We start from the raw sequence: 15341 nt of genomic DNA on the forward strand, positions 1-15341 counted from the left end.
GGAGTAGGTCGAGTTGGTGTCAGAGAGCTTTGTAGCCGACTCATCGCCAGTGTCGGACAGAGTGCCAGGCGGTGGACATATCCACCGCTCTTTTCTTCACGTGTCGTGGTCCGTGTTTCAACTTTGAAGTAGTCAACATCCTAATCAGCGGTCAAAACCACCAATACTTTAATATGCCAACTACAAAACCACCCAAGAAGGTGATTTGTATGGTTTTAGAGACCCGAGGGTAAAAATTATACCGAATTCGAGTTCAGGGGGATATGGTTCTCCTTTTTTTTTGAGGGGTAGATATGGTTCTCCTAGGTTAGGATCCTCTGCAATACTGTACGATGATGTACAGTCATTGCCATGTGCGACACTACAGTATCATACGGTACTGCAGAGGATCTCAACCCGGTTCTCCTAGGGTGGATTTTGGGGGTGATTTTTATACTTCTTTCAAACGAAAACAAAACCAATTTGTGGGCTTTTATCGTGCAAAATTTAGATCAGGGCCTTTCAGCACGCAGATTTAACAAAACACTGGCCTGGACAATCAATTTGGGCTCATGCTCGAAGCCCAAATCCTCTCGGTCTCTCACCCACTCGCCAGAGGCAGACACGACGAGGGCGACGGCGATGGCCTCGCCGAAGCTCGCCGCCGGCGACGGCAGCTACGACTTCCACCTCCGCTCGCTCTCCGCCGCATCACGGGACTCCGCCGCGGCCGCCGATCCCGCCTCCGACCCCAACCTCCTCCAGTCTGTAAGCGCGCGCATCTCCCTCCGATCCCCTTCTTTTTCCCCTGAGCCCTGCTGGAGCCGGACTGTTACCTGTGTTGCCCTTCGCGTTGAAGGTGCGGATGGTGTTCGAGATGTGCAAGGAGGCCAAGGGGGCCAACGACGAGATGGTGGCGCGGGCGTTCCCCGTGATGAACAAGCTCTTCCAGCGCTGCGCCGCCGCGCCCACGCTCTCCACGGCCTCCACCGGCGTGCTGCTGCTGGTAAGACCCCGACTGACCAAATTATGTGCTTTACATTTCGGTGGAAAGGGTTCAAGTCTCTTTAAGTTTGGATTGATCTTCTCGGGTAGAATCGTGTTTGTACATTGCAATTTCATCGCTGTGCTTCAATACTATGGGAGCTTTTGAGTAGTTAGAGAGCTTGATCTAGTGCTAACTGTTAATCCCAGAAAGGCAAATGTACTTACTCTGCAGTTGATTAATTTTATCCGCCTGATTGATTGTGAAAAGAGTCATTCACATTGGATAACTGTAATGTTTCCTCATTTGTGCAAATAGTTCAGCTACGACCGTAATAAAAGATTGTCTAATAATCTGTATTATACTGTTTCCTACCCAGACCATTCTGCAGTTCTTCCTGGACTTTGGGGAGGCGGTCTTGCACGATGCTGATGGTAGCTTGAAAACCTACTTCCGCTCTTGCTTAAGTAGGTAATATTTTTCATATTTGTTTCTTGTTGTGTTGGGCATGCCTTAGTCGGATTGCCTCTACAAGTCCTCAAAATCACTCGATGTTTCTTTCTTGGTGATAGGGAGTTTTCAGACCCTATTGTCGCAGAACGCACGCTTGAATTCCTGATAGCGAACAAGACGAAGATCTTGAACAGCTTCCCCACCCTGGTTCCGCAGGTGTGATACTGCTATGAAAGATCTCAATCAGTTTACATTCTTTGAGTTTCTAATATGACTCCAGTTTCTCTATCTAATTTCAAAACATACTAACCATTCAGCTAGATTCTGATTTTGCTTTTGTAATGTTGTTTCTATGCAGTTCTTCCCATTGCTGCTGAAGTTGATTGCATCAAATGGTGATAGGTATGCCCTTTCAATTTCTAGGCATCTCCTCATGTATTTGCTTTTGATTCCCGAGGAAGTCCATTCTGCTTTTCCCCCTCAAATGACTTGATAGTTGCTACTGGAAACATAAACATTTTAGAAAATCTTGATGACCAGTTACCTACCTAATTTGGTTTGCTGTTCTTCCAGGTTGGATAAGAAGTTCTCAGAAGTGCTCCCATTGATGATGTCAGCAGGATCTTTTCTTCCTCTCTTCCTGTCCCTTATGGATCTGCCAAGTATGCTTGACAATTCTGTACTTTCAGAACTTTCACGCTGATTATTATCATTATTTAGCTGTTAATTAGCCTTTTCAGTTAAATATGATAGATGCATGATGACATTATTATGCTCTTCTGTGTGCTAGTATATTGTCCACATCTCTTTGGAATATATTCAGATCATGTACCACAATATAGTATGAATCTCGTGATGAGTGTTATTTATCATGTACTCCCTCCGTCCCAAAATTCTTGTCTTAGATTTGTCTAGATACGGATGTATCTAATACTAAAACGCGACTTGATACATCCGTATCTAGACAAATCTAAGACAAGAATTTTGGGACGGAAGGAGTATTTAGAACTGCTTATCCTGCACTATTATCATTTTTATTCTTCTGCGAGTAGCATGAATCTTGTGATGAGCATTATTTATGATGATTTTTTTAGAACTGCTTATCCTGCACTATCAATCACTTTTTCTTATGTGAGTCGGTTATTCCGTATTAACTCCTGGAATATCACTCAGTGTTAGTGGTAGCACTGGAAAAGGTGGAAAGAAGTTCTGGAACTCTCATCGGTAGTAGTTTAGCTACTATACAGAAGAGTGCTGCTCCTGAGGTTACTTCCAAAATGATCTGTCCCCAAAAGCTATGAGTGCAATATGTAGCTCCAATGTGTTAAGCCTATTATCCTTTTCCATACTGCAGATGCTCCTTGCACTGATGGATGAGGCATATACTGGCTCCTCAATAGAAGATCAAAGTGGCAATTCAGGTTCTGATGATAGTGGTCGTCTAGACCTTGCTGACCCAATGTTCCTTGACCTTCTAAAAGACGAGAATGATGGCATTGCTGTAAGTAGTTCCTTGCTTGCGATAAGTTGCGGCTTATGTTTCTCTATCTTCCTAATATTCCTAGGTATAGTCTTTTTATTCTGTTTTTGTTTCCCCTAGGCAAAACATTGGACATCCCCTACGATATCTTCAACGTTACAAGCTGCACTTAACAGCCCACAGTCTGACAGATTAAAACAATCACTGAAAATGGCACCTCGCTTTCTTACTGTATATTTTGCGACAGCATTGCGGGACGTCAACAACTGTAAGTTCCATATATTTGTTGATCTGCAGATGCTAATGACCAACATAATGTCAATTTGACAATCTATGTTTGTTCGTTCAGCACTCTTGTGTGCTCTGATTCCAGTAGCTATGTCAAGATATGCTGCGATGTTCCCTGACAAGGATTTTTCTTTCGAGGTAGACAAACTTTTTTTTAATTGTATCATGTATTAGTTACTTTTCCTTTCTAAGTGCTACTGATGCTTAATATAGTTAGATGTATGCCAGATTAAGTTTTGTCCCTTCTCACAAGCAAAGCAAGGATATCTTACCTTCCGTATATCTTAGTTGTTTGATCTAATAGAAGTGGTTGCTTGGACATGAAGCATATATTTTAATAAGAATCAAATAGCAACATCTCGAGGCATACTTGAAGGATAGATCCATACTGAACTGGCATCGTTTCTTGAAACTCATAATTTCTAATGCTTATCGAAAAGTTTAAAATGCTTTGAATGTCTAAGTGTAGAGACAGGTAGTGGTTTAGAATGAACGACTGTAAGAAGTAAACTGAGTTCGCTAAGTTTTCTTATTACCACATGGTGCTCATATGCATGTGTGGATTTAGTTTGGTTATTTGCTCACAACACTTGTACTAGTTTTGGTGATATATTTGAATTTACACTGAACAAGTTCCTGTTATAACATCCTTGTAGGTGAGGAAAAAGCTGTCGGATTTCTTATTAGCTGCATTCCAGCGCTCCCCTGACATCATTGCGCTACTAAAGGTACCAACTGAGTGATCCTTACTATGTACTCCCTCCGGTCCTTTTAGTCTGCATATAAGTTTTGTCCGAAGTCAAAGCATCTCTACTTTGACCAAACTTATAGAAAAAAGTATCAACATTCATAATGCCAAATCAATATTGTTAGATTCATTATGAAATGTAGTTTCATAGTATATACTCCCTCCGTCCGGAAATACTTGTCGGAGAAATGAATGTACCTATTTTAGTTTTAGATACATCCATTTTTATCCATTTATAGGACAAGTATTTCCAGACGGAGGGAGTATATTTGGTATTGTAGATGTTGATACTTTTTAATATATATTTGGTCAAAGTTTACAAAGTTTGACTTGACACAAATCGAATACGTGGGGTAAAAAGGACCGGAGGGAGTAACTGTCTATTTTGTAGTATACATACATGTCAGTATTATGGTATTTTCAAACAGTTTTGCATAACAATCTCGTACCATTCTGCAGAAGCCTATTACTGATAGACTTGGGGAGGCCCATGGTAATCCTGCAAAGGCAAGTTTATTTGTCAAGTTATTGTGTCTAATTTTGCTTTGATGCTTTCATATGCTCACCAAGTTGGTTGCTGTGTCATTGCCTGCTGTTATTTTTATGCTGAGTGCTGACTATGTTTAATACTCCCTCCGTCCCATGCCACTGACTTATGTACTAAAGTTGTACTAAATCAGCGACACTTATTTTGGAATGGATGGAGTAAATAGCCAATTCTCATTTTCTCCACCACAATTGAATCTTCTGATGTAGTATGGTCTATGCAGATGGAATTAGCATTGCATTTGTGTTGGGCCATTGGTGAGCATGGAGCAGGAGGGATAAAGCACAAAGATGTGGCACGCGAACTATTTGAAAACCTGGAGCTGCTATTATACGAAAACCTGGCAACTAGGTTGGTCTGTCTTGTTCAATCGTCCTCTTTTCTAGAGTTCCATGGTATTACTCATGATTGACTTCTTCCATCTCTTGCTTCCAAGTCGTTTGGGATTAAGTCAAGATCCAGGGTTCGATTCTATGGGTGCAAGCTCTAGAAAGTCATCCCAAGCTAGGCTCCTCTGCTTTGTGGTGACTGCCATTGCGAAGCTGGCAACTTGCCATAACGAGCTGCTTCCAAGAGCACGTGTGTCATTGGCTAAGGTTATGCATTTATCAACTTATCAAGTGTTTGTTATGTTGGCATCATGCATGATTGAGGTATGTTAGTTGCTTTCCTGCAGGTCGCTCGGTCCAGGACCTCAGACAGGCGAGTCTGGCAGCGCGCCTGTGACTATTTAGGGCTCATGAATGAACCAGCCATTTGTTTGTCTGTACTGGGACCATCCACTGCCCAAGGAAATGGTCCTGGGATTGTGAACTGGAGCGAAGGAGGAACCAAGATGGTAGCTCACATTCCGTTTTACCTTTTAGCACAACAGAAAGGTAAAACCATTTATAATAGAATAGGCATTATTTCTTGTTATTTGAACCAGAAATATGCAACTGTAGGGGTAAAACTGAAGTATCCTTCAAGAATAATAAAGTAAAAAAAGAATCTGTTCTGAAGGAAAAGATGAAGACCTGTGTAACTTGATCTTCATGTTGCGTTATTTCTCCTTTCTCGGTAGTATATTTTGTCGGTATGATCTTATCGAGAACGCACGAGCTACCTAACCCCTCGATTCAAACATGTGTTGCAGGTCCACCATCTCATGATTTTTCATATGCGGACCTCCTCCCCGCAAGAATGAGAACACCGTCATGAGTAGCATGGATCCATGCAATGATTCTCTTGCAAACGCCATGTGCACAGAGATCATTGGTGATCATAGCCCGCTGAAGATGATTCAAGTGCGAGTGCCGCCTTCTTTTATCCAGTTCATCTTTTCGATCGAGAAGTGCTGGTCCGTTGGTCTGATGAGTTCCTAAACTGTTGTAGTTTCTGGGATCTGGATGGTATTGATCAACTGTGCAGTTTGTGGGGGTGTGGATAGTATCCAGAAATGCTCGATGTTGTATACATGGAATGATTTGTCAGTGTATGTATCTACTGAAAGCGAAGCAGTGTTGTAAATTAGGATCTCTGATGGTGCACATCTGGAAATGGAAAGTGAATTGAGTTTTATCTTGAGATTAAGGATGAAAATTTTCGAAGGCTTTGCTGATTTCTAATATACTTGTTGGTAGCTTCGAGGAACTAACATTTGCCTTCATGAAGCAGAGAAGGAACACAAGCCAAATGCAAGCACATCGATCACAACACAATTTTTGGGATTGAAATGGTGACGGATCACCAGGAGCACTACAAAATTATAAACCCAATCCAAAGCAACAGACAGACAGATGGGCACAAATCTCTATTCTGCAGCACCTACAAAGTACTGGAAGTCTGAAACAGCAGCAGCAACGACGACAAGTCCAACGAATTACAGACTGACTGAAGAAAATTACGGTTTTTTGTACTCGACGAAGAACCCTAGAAAAGAAACCCAGAGGTAGCAGCATCCGAGAGGCCGACACGAAGAGGAAGTCAATACCCGAACCAACCGCCCTTGCATAGTGGTGACCGCATCTTGTTTTCGCAAATGTTTTCTTGCATGGAACGAAGAAGTCGCGGAGTTTCCCCGGTCGAATTCACCGGGAACAATCTGTGGCTATGAGCACCACATGGCAAGGAGAGTCTGAGGTGCGTTCTTGACTTCCCACTAATGAAGGCTCCAAAATTTTGCTGCTCCTGCATCAGTTGCAACTTGTTTCAGAGAATTCAGATAAAAACCAGACACATGCATTTCTCATGAACAGTTTGATGGCAGGCTTACCTCTGATACAGAACATAGGAAGATTGATGAATTGAGCGAAGCTACTGCGGGGGAGAGGCGCCACCATTGGAGATGACGGCGGTCTTGATGCGCTCCACGGTGCAGGCGATGAGGCTGTTGACGGTGGCCACCGACCCTAGGGAGAGCTTGGCAGTGGGGACGGAGTCGACCAGGATCTGGAATGCCACCGTCAGGAGCGACCCACCGGTGCCGGTTGCCCCTGCCGCGGCGTGCATTGTCCCTGCAGGACCGTCGGGCAGGATGGCGAAGCCTGATGGCAGGAGAGCGACGTAGTCTGGGTCGCCGCCGTTGAGCACCACGTTCATGGCTACCACATCCACCGGCGCGTAGATGACGTAGGAGCCCGATGCGTCCGTGCAGCTCTCTTGCAGGATCAGCATGTTGCTTTGGTTCGAGTTGGTGCTCTGCATAAAAACAGATGATGATTAGTGTATTATCACATGCATGGGGATCCATGACCAGATTACTTGTACTTACATTGACGCGAAGGAGTGAGACGCAGTTGCCATGGTCGCGGCCATTGGCGATGTGAGCCATTTCTTGAACGATGCCGCCATTGGAGAGGATGTCCCACTGCCAACACCAAGATATGAGTGTTCATCATCAACCTTAGTATTTCAAGAAATTGGCAACGATCATTTTCGTGATAGATGATGTGTGTACCTCGCTGCGAGAGGTCTCGTCGCGTAGGAAGTCGAAGACGCGCTTAGGCGGGACCGGTAGCCAGAAGGAGGTTGCAGCATTGAGGACGATGCCCGGCGGCCTCCCGGGGTCGTCGACGCTCTTCCTGGTCATGACCCTAACGTCCTCGGCGCCACTGCCCGACAGCGTGGTCCACTGGTGCGCCACGGAGGCCGTCACGCCGCCGCAGAAGCTCGCCACCATCCTCTCCGCCAGCTTCAGCATGCTCTTCCTCCCCTCCGAGCTAGTGATCACTGCACACATGGACGTGGAGCACCTCTGTTAGTGATCTGCCTAGTGATCACGAGCAGATGAACTATATGCATGTGTATGACATAGGACGTACCTCCAATGTCGCTGGTGGGGATGTTGCTGGCCATGGCGCTGGCAAGGCGCTCGCACTGGCGGCCGAGGACGCCGACCCACCGGCGTGCGCCGAAGGCGAGGCCGGAGCCGACCAGCGGCTTGTAGATGTTGTGCACGGACCTGTCGTCCACCTCCACGTGCTCCACCCACGTCACCTTGGAGTAGCCGTTGGGCGCCTCCTGGATGAGGCAGCCGGAGGGCCTGCGCCGGCACTTGACCCCCTGTAGGCCGTCCAGCGACACATCCACGACGGCCCAGGCACCATCAGCATTGCGCTTACAGTAGCGCACGAAGTAGCTCTCCCTCGTCGGCACCAGCGGCGACGGCACCTGGAACTCCACCGACATGACCTGCAGCGCGCCGTCGTAGCACCCCGCCACGCCGGTGGACAGCACCTCCAGCGTCGCCGCCCTCGACACGATGCTCGAGAACACCGCCGCGTACTGGTTCTGTAACCCAGCCATAAAAGTGAAGTTGATCATCAGTGCAGTGCACGACGATGCATGATCGAAAACAGAAAAGAAAAAGCAATGATCGACTAGCATTGAGTACTTACGACGTCCATGAGGATCTCGACGAGGCTGGCGGGGGTCATGATGACGACGGCGGCGTCGCGTGATGCCTCAGAGACGAGGCCATACTGCTTCGGCCCAAGGCCGCCGCGTGGGTCAATGAACATCCTTGCATACTCCTCCTCGTCCAGCGCGAGCGTCTGGTCCACGGTGGTGGCCCAGAGCGGGTCGTCGAGGCGCGCCATGCGGAGCAGCTCCTCCATGGCGGCGACGGCCAGCTCGACGACGATGCCCTGCTGCTTGTCGTCGGGCGGCGCCTGCAGCACGGAGGCGGCCCCGGCGAAGACGTCGTATGCGGAGGCCCCCGGGGCGGCGGCGAGCGGGCTGGAGAGCACCGGGAAGGGCACCATGGGCTTGCCGACGTACTTGGCGGCGATGGCGGAGATGCGGTCGATCTCGTCGCGCAGGCGCGCGTTCTCGACGCGGAGGTGGTGCTCGTCGAACGACATCTCGCCGAGCGCCGCCGGGCCGCCGCAGTTGGGGCATGACGCGCTGCTGAGCGCCTCCTTGTAGCGCATGTTCTCGGCGCGCAGCTTGTCGTTGTCCGCCCGCAGCTGCGAGTTCTCGTGCCTCTCGTGCTGGTTCTGCGTCCACGATCAGCAGTCAGCACCACCAACGCCATCAGATTAACAACCATATACTACTATTACTATAAACATCTTCCAAACACATTGCATTTACAGATGGGCGAGCCGTGAGCTGACAGTGCAATGTGCATGCGACTGACGGTGCATGCATGCATGCAGATGCAGTGGGCAGGCCAGGTCACTGTACACGTAGGCGCCATGGCAGCAAAGATTGTGGGGTTTGACTATGCGAGCATCGGGCAGTGTGCACGCAGACGCGGTGATGGGGCTGGGCCGCCTGACTGCCAGCGTGTGTATGAGTGTGTGTGGGCGAAGTTTGTCCAGATATAGCAACAGGCCATGAATGCGTGCTGCAGCGGGATGGCTGCCTGCTCCGGTCAGAGGCTTAAATGAGGTGGTTGCGACGCTCGCCCGCTGGCCGGCCTGGGATCTCTTCTTTCCGGCCGGCACCAAATTTCTCAACAGCCGAAATGCAAGGCACCACTTTCATCTCCAATGGTGATTAGACCAGAATGTGGTAATTAGTTAGGGGTAAAAAAATTACCTTCATTTGGGTCCTCTTGTTCTGGAACCAGAACTTGACCTGGAGCGGCTCCAGCCCGAGCTCCCGGCTCAGCTCCTTGCGCTGCTTGTCGTCAGGATGAGGGCACTCCTTGAAGAACCTGCATACGCATACACACACACACACACAAAAAAAAATACACATCAATACATACACATTATATCATGCATCGTCCCAATTTTCAATGCGGCAACAGAAAAACATGCTTTAATATAAAATTCCACGAGCCATGCATGCATCCCCGATTTAATTGTTGCAGCCAAAAAGCCAGAGAAAATAACAATGAAGTCCAGCAGCAGCAGCAAGTGTGAACCGTGAACGCGTACGTAGGCCTTGAGTGAATGCTGCGTCCGTTCGTTTGGGGAAGGGCGCAAGACAACAGAAACGGTTGCCCGCTCGGCTTTTGGGCCAGGCCCGGTCAACTTAGAAACGTGTAGGGGGGTGCGTACGTACGTACGCAGTTTGTCCACTCCACACTACTAGGACTCAATTTGACTTGCGCGTCTCGTATGAACGCTGCTAGCTAGCAACGCTCATCCAGTTCCACCCACACTGTTTTGTTCTCTTCTCATCTTCCCGTCCAATCTCCTCGGCCACCTCCCCAACAACAAACATAAAATGTGTCTTTTTTTTCTCTCTCTCTACGTAGTTTTTTTGGCAGTAATTGAAATCTCTAGAACAATGGGAAACATTCATTGGGAATTGATATCTATGCATGCATATGGCCTTCCAATAGCAAGAAATAAATGAGCAAATTTTAATATATATTCATTCCTTTGGTATAATGAAGGATACACAGTAGACTTCCATCTAATTGCAACTAGAACAAGTGAGAATTTATTCATTTAAGCAAGGATGGATAACATCCATCCAAGACATTACAAAACAACAAGAAAGAATTGAACATAAAAGTAGCACTCCAATCGACTACAGATCATTAACCAGAAATACTAGTAGATACATATGTATTTAATGAGCATGATTAAGGAATGGAGAGTGTATATCAGCGTATGCTTCCATCTCAATTCAAGAACAAGCGAAAATTCAAGGAAAGATATATAACAAGAAGGAATTGAGCACGAATTAACGAATGATACTAGATATGAATGAGCATGCTTGATATGACTAATCAAGAACTAGAACAGTATATACAGTGGTGATTGAAATGTGGAGGAGATTTGAGTTGAGTATACGTACGCTTCCATCTCCTGGATCTGGTGCTGGGTGTGGCGGTGGTAGCGCTTCTTGCGCGGCCGCTGGTTGGGGTCCTGGTCCTGCTCCGCGTTGTCCACGGCATCGCCGTCCACGTTCTCGCTGCCGGACCGGCTCTCGAACTCGTCCCCAAGCGGGTCCATGGAGTCACGCCCGCGGATCATGCCCACGCCGCCGCCGACGCTGCCGTTGTTGTCGCCGCTCTCCGCCGCACGCGCCGGGATCTGCTCCAGGAGGTGGTGCGGCAGGAGGTGCTGGTTGCTGCCGTCCAGCAGGTTTGGCTGCAATTTATAGAGGAAGCAAAGTTTAGGTCCGTCGTCGGTCAGCGGCGTGCCGCTAAACATAGAAGCGATTAATCCATTCAATTACGAAGTAGCAACTAGCAAGTCGCAGTACACCGCACATAGGTGAGAAAGTATGCGTGTTAATTAATTAGTAGCCAGAGAAAGGGGAGAGGTTTCAGGGTCAAGATGAAACGGAAAAATTTCATGTAAAAAGCATCCAAAAAATCCTGGTAATTCGTTTGGGGAGGAGAAAACGTGTTCGTGCGGGCAAATAATTTGGGGGTGGAATTTGAGAAGTCAGCTAAAATTAAGATACAAATCGGGGATCAAGGGAGAAGAAGTGAAGCAACTTTTAATTTCTCCCTTGATTGATGTCTCATTTTCTCTCCGGAGATGTGAAAGCAAGATTGCAAAAAGAAAGGGGGGAAGAAGAAGAGGAAGAATAGAAGGTAGGTTTGGTCATAAAGACCAATAGATTTGGAAGAACAAGGAAGCAAGCAACAGCAAACCTGTGGAAGCAAGCACTATTCGCCACTCCCCTCCCCTCCTCTGGATGTGTGCAAGATCAAGACCTGAGTAGAGTGAAGTCTCCCTCTCTCTCTCCCCCCAAACCTATAGCTGCAGTAGTCTTCTTTATCTGCTCCGTTTATATAGGAGCGGGTCTTAAAGAAAGGGGGCTCGTGTGCTCTGAACTCTGGTGACCTAATCTATGTGTGAACAGCAGCCGCGCCTAAGTACCCGGAGGTAACCCCCTCCTTCTCTCTCTTCCCAAGGAAAAAAAGCCAGTGATAAAGTACAAATTATTTTGAGACGGATCAGTAGTCCTATATGCAAATCAAGGAGTACTTGTCTCTTCCATCTCTCCAAAAAGTGGCAAAATATGCAAATCAAAGCAAGGGAGATTTAAAGAAGCAAATCGGGCAGCATCGGTACTTGCAAATAGAAACAAAGGAGAAATTAAAGGAGCAAATCATTAAGGATCAGACGAGTACATGCAAGTCAAAACAAGAGAGTTGTAATCACGCAGAAATTAAAGGCAACAACAACAGCAATGACTCCTGCGAGGCGGTGATCTTTCTTTCCAAACCAAGAAAACGGAAATGGAAGCAATAGACGCAAAATTAAGCCAAATCTCAAGATTTCATTCAGCTCGAAATTAAACTTTCTGGAGATATACAAAACATATACCTGGCCAAGTGACAGTGCTGATGAGGATCCGTAGGGCGCGCCGCCGCTGCTCCGGCCGATCATCGACGACGGCATGTGCCTCGCCGGGATCATCATGGTACTCTCTGCCTCGCTAGCCTATCTAACACCGAAACCCTAGCGCTCGGCTCCTGCTTCCCGCACCTTCCATTTCTTCACATACACATCTGCATCTCTCTCTCTCTCTCTCTCCTTCCCCTCCAACAAAGGTAGTGCTAGTACAGTCCTATATATGGAGAGAGGGGTATATATATCTTGCTTGCCAAGCAACAGCACGAGCAGCAGCAGATCTAGCAGAAGGAGGCAGCCCGGAGGAACTTGGCAGAGAGAGATCTAAGATGAGAATCGTATGTGTCTATATATGTTTGCAACTCCGATCCCTCCCTGTGGCTTGTCTCTAGAAGGAGTTGCGGTGCGTGAGACAAAGTTCGGCGAGCTCAGGAGGGGCAGCGAGACGACGGGAGAGATCTAGAGGAAGGGGACGACGAACTGGGCGGCCATGGGAGGGGGGAGGATGGAGGAGGAAGAAAGGGGGAGAGGAATGTGGAGCGGATGGTGGAGGAGGAAGGAGGAGTTATTGCCGGAGAGTGTTGAGACGGTGCAATCGCATTTATTGAGAAGAGGAAGGCGTAGTGCAATTGCTAGGGGAGAGAAAGAAAGAAGGGGTAGAGTCAGAGAGGAGATGTGGGAGCAGCAGTGTGCGTGTATTTTCACTCGGCGATATACGCTGAGATTTTTGTATTAATGTACTGGTATTAATACGAAGATATCTTGTTTGTGTTAATTGTGCTATATTAAACATTTCGTAGTATTGAGTTTGTATATATCCTCTATTGCATGCAAGCAGAAGCGTGTGTGTATTTTTTACTCTCGGCGATATACGATGTGATTTTTTGCATTAATGTACTAGTATTACTACGAAGATATTGTTTGGAGATCCTTGGGCGCCATAAGCAAAATGTTTAATTGTGATACATAACATTTCGTAATGAGTTTGTATCCTCTATTCCATGCAAGCAGAGTGTGTAATTCACTCTCGGCGATATACATTGAGATTTTTGTATCAGTGTACTAGTATTACTACGAAGATCTTTGTTTCGAGTTCCTTGGGTGCCATAAACAAAATGTTTAGTTGTGCTATAAGGTGAGATTTTTTGTATTAATGTACTAGTATTGCTACCATGATCTTCTTTGGAGATTCTTGGGTGCCATAAATAACATGATAAATTTTGCTGCATTAAACATTTCCTATTGACTTGTATATATCTATTCCACGTGTGTGGTGCTCCCTTTTGCTCCTAAATTTAAAACCTTATCGAAAAAATTCATGAAAATGGTAACATAGTTTGACGACATATATACAATATGTATCAATCGTCTCAACCAAAATTCAAATCGAAGTTGAATTACCTTTTTGTCATCAGAATTTGTAACAAGATAGATAGTATAACATTAATGCTTTGAATTGTTCCCAAAAATAGCAATTTTGACATGTGTCAAAACACTAAGGTGCACTTGGAGTACTCCACAGGTGGAAGTACATGATAACTTATTGATTATATTTATAATTTTGTTCTTGGCTATGTATCTCCCTCTAGTTCACAAGAGTATCACATTTTTGGGCATTTTCATGGGTTTAAAGATGTAACAGCGACCACTACTCTATAAATATTGTAATATGTTTACAAATACCTATTGAAGGTATGTAATGAAAAATCCAAACAAAAAGATCAAGGTATTGAAAAAGGTGACTGGAATAGTTATTTAAACTTCCGTTGTATCCGAGACATCTAGGTGTTACACATGAGATCGATGTCAACGTGAGTATTGATCCTCACTCTTTATCAATCGCTATGGATCGATCAAGCAATCATGAAATCTATATTCTGTTTACTGAATCACATGAAATTCTAGGGAACTCCACATATGAATTTCATATATGCATTTCATACATATGAATAGAGACCATTTCGACGAAAATTCGAGTTTGCCAGGGGTACAAATGAAATGAAAATGAATTGATAAAACATTCCTACAAAAAAATCTGCCACTTATACTTTATGATTTTCTAATCAGGTTGGATGGCAAAGATTTCTCATTTCATCTCCTTTCTACGAATATAATAAAGCCATAATATATAATACACTCTTTTGACTCCAGAATGCATTCTTGTGCCTCTACGTTTGTTACTCAAGAAATGAAAGAGTTAGGTAGTTGAGGTATTCTAGTATTTTTGGCATGTGATTTATAAATTGCTTCGGCACAAAAGACAAAACACTATCTCCAAAGAATTTCATGACTTAGTGCGGGATGGATGCATTTTTGGTCTGAACATTAAATGAAGCATAGAATGGAAATTGCAAAAACAAAATAGAATTGGACTCCTTTTCATCTTAGATCAATCAAATAACTACATGTACTGAACTAATCGATAATCCTCACACTTAACCAATATTTGATAGATTATCCAACCCCTAGCAATCTTAGTTATTGGTGGGGGTTCAGTTCGTTAGCATGCATTTGTTTGGTCATTCATATAGTGATTGGCATTTTTCTGAAGAGGAACATTCTCTTATAATCAAACATTGGAAGGACAGAAAGGAGTATCTTGAACATAAGGCCAATGGCTAGCATACTTTGCTAAACACTCACTATATTCACATCTAAGTAGCTAAAGGAAGGAAAAGCAACCGAGACCCCGTTTGTAGCGGCGAGTGAGAGTGAAACAAGGTTTTCCATCAAAAGAGCAAAAAGGACATAAAAGAATAAGAAACTTATACTCCCTAGGTGGTTATTTGCCGCATAAGGCAGTGGTGGGAGCTAAAGGAAAGAGTAGGAAGGGCGGCCGCTCAACGGATAAAAGTTACTCTAGGGATAACAGGCTGACCTTCCCCAAGATTCCAGATCGACGGAAAGGTTTGGCAGCTCGATGTCAGCTCTTTGCTACCTGAAGCTATAGGTGGTTCCAAGGGTTGGGCTATTTGCCCATTAATGCGGTATGTGAGCCGGGTTCAGAACACCGTGAGACACAAACGACAAAAATCCCTCTTTTGCCTACCTCTATCTCGATGAGAGGAAACAAAAACTCCTTTTACTTGTTGGTCTCTGCAATTGGG

At 45.6% G+C, this 15341-nt stretch overlaps 2 protein-coding genes across 3 annotated transcripts; one reads left to right on the forward strand and one right to left on the reverse strand.

The window, feature by feature from the left end:
* Positions 1–545: 545 nt before the first annotated feature.
* Positions 546–6046, forward strand: LOC119365759. 2 transcript variants are annotated; one of them, XM_037631403.1, is made up of 16 exons: positions 546–747; positions 839–985; positions 1344–1435; positions 1537–1633; positions 1776–1819; positions 1991–2079; positions 2591–2682; positions 2772–2918; positions 3018–3165; positions 3247–3323; positions 3842–3913; positions 4393–4440; positions 4704–4831; positions 4917–5076; positions 5157–5358; positions 5616–6046. In XM_037631403.1, exons 1-16 carry the CDS (start codon positions 622–624, stop codon positions 5678–5680), a joined length of 1734 nt encoding a protein of 577 aa, XP_037487300.1. In that variant the 5' UTR covers positions 546–621; the 3' UTR covers positions 5681–6046. The 2 variants fall into 2 exon arrangements, 1 of the variants encoding a protein (XP_037487300.1); XR_005175750.1 differs by lacking the exons at positions 2591–2682; positions 2772–2918; positions 3018–3165; ... (5 more) ...; positions 5157–5358; positions 5616–6046 and having other exon boundaries at positions 1344–1431.
* A 121-nt stretch (positions 6047–6167) lies between these two features.
* On the reverse strand, positions 6168–12834 carry LOC119365758 (homeobox-leucine zipper protein ROC2-like). The gene is made up of 9 exons (XM_037631402.1): positions 12208–12834; positions 10721–11016; positions 9506–9623; positions 8359–8958; positions 7783–8251; positions 7419–7690; positions 7233–7328; positions 6735–7159; positions 6168–6649 (listed from the first exon to the last, which is right to left on the reverse strand). The coding sequence occupies exons 1-8, from the start codon at positions 12301–12303 to the stop codon at positions 6776–6778; spliced, it is 2331 nt and encodes a 776-aa protein (XP_037487299.1). The 5' UTR covers positions 12304–12834; the 3' UTR covers positions 6168–6649; positions 6735–6775.
* Positions 12835–15341: the final 2507 nt, after the last annotated feature.

This window comes from Triticum dicoccoides, chromosome 2B (genome assembly GCF_002162155.2).
Source record: "Triticum dicoccoides isolate Atlit2015 ecotype Zavitan chromosome 2B, WEW_v2.0, whole genome shotgun sequence".
Taxonomy (NCBI): domain Eukaryota; kingdom Viridiplantae; phylum Streptophyta; class Magnoliopsida; order Poales; family Poaceae; genus Triticum; species Triticum dicoccoides.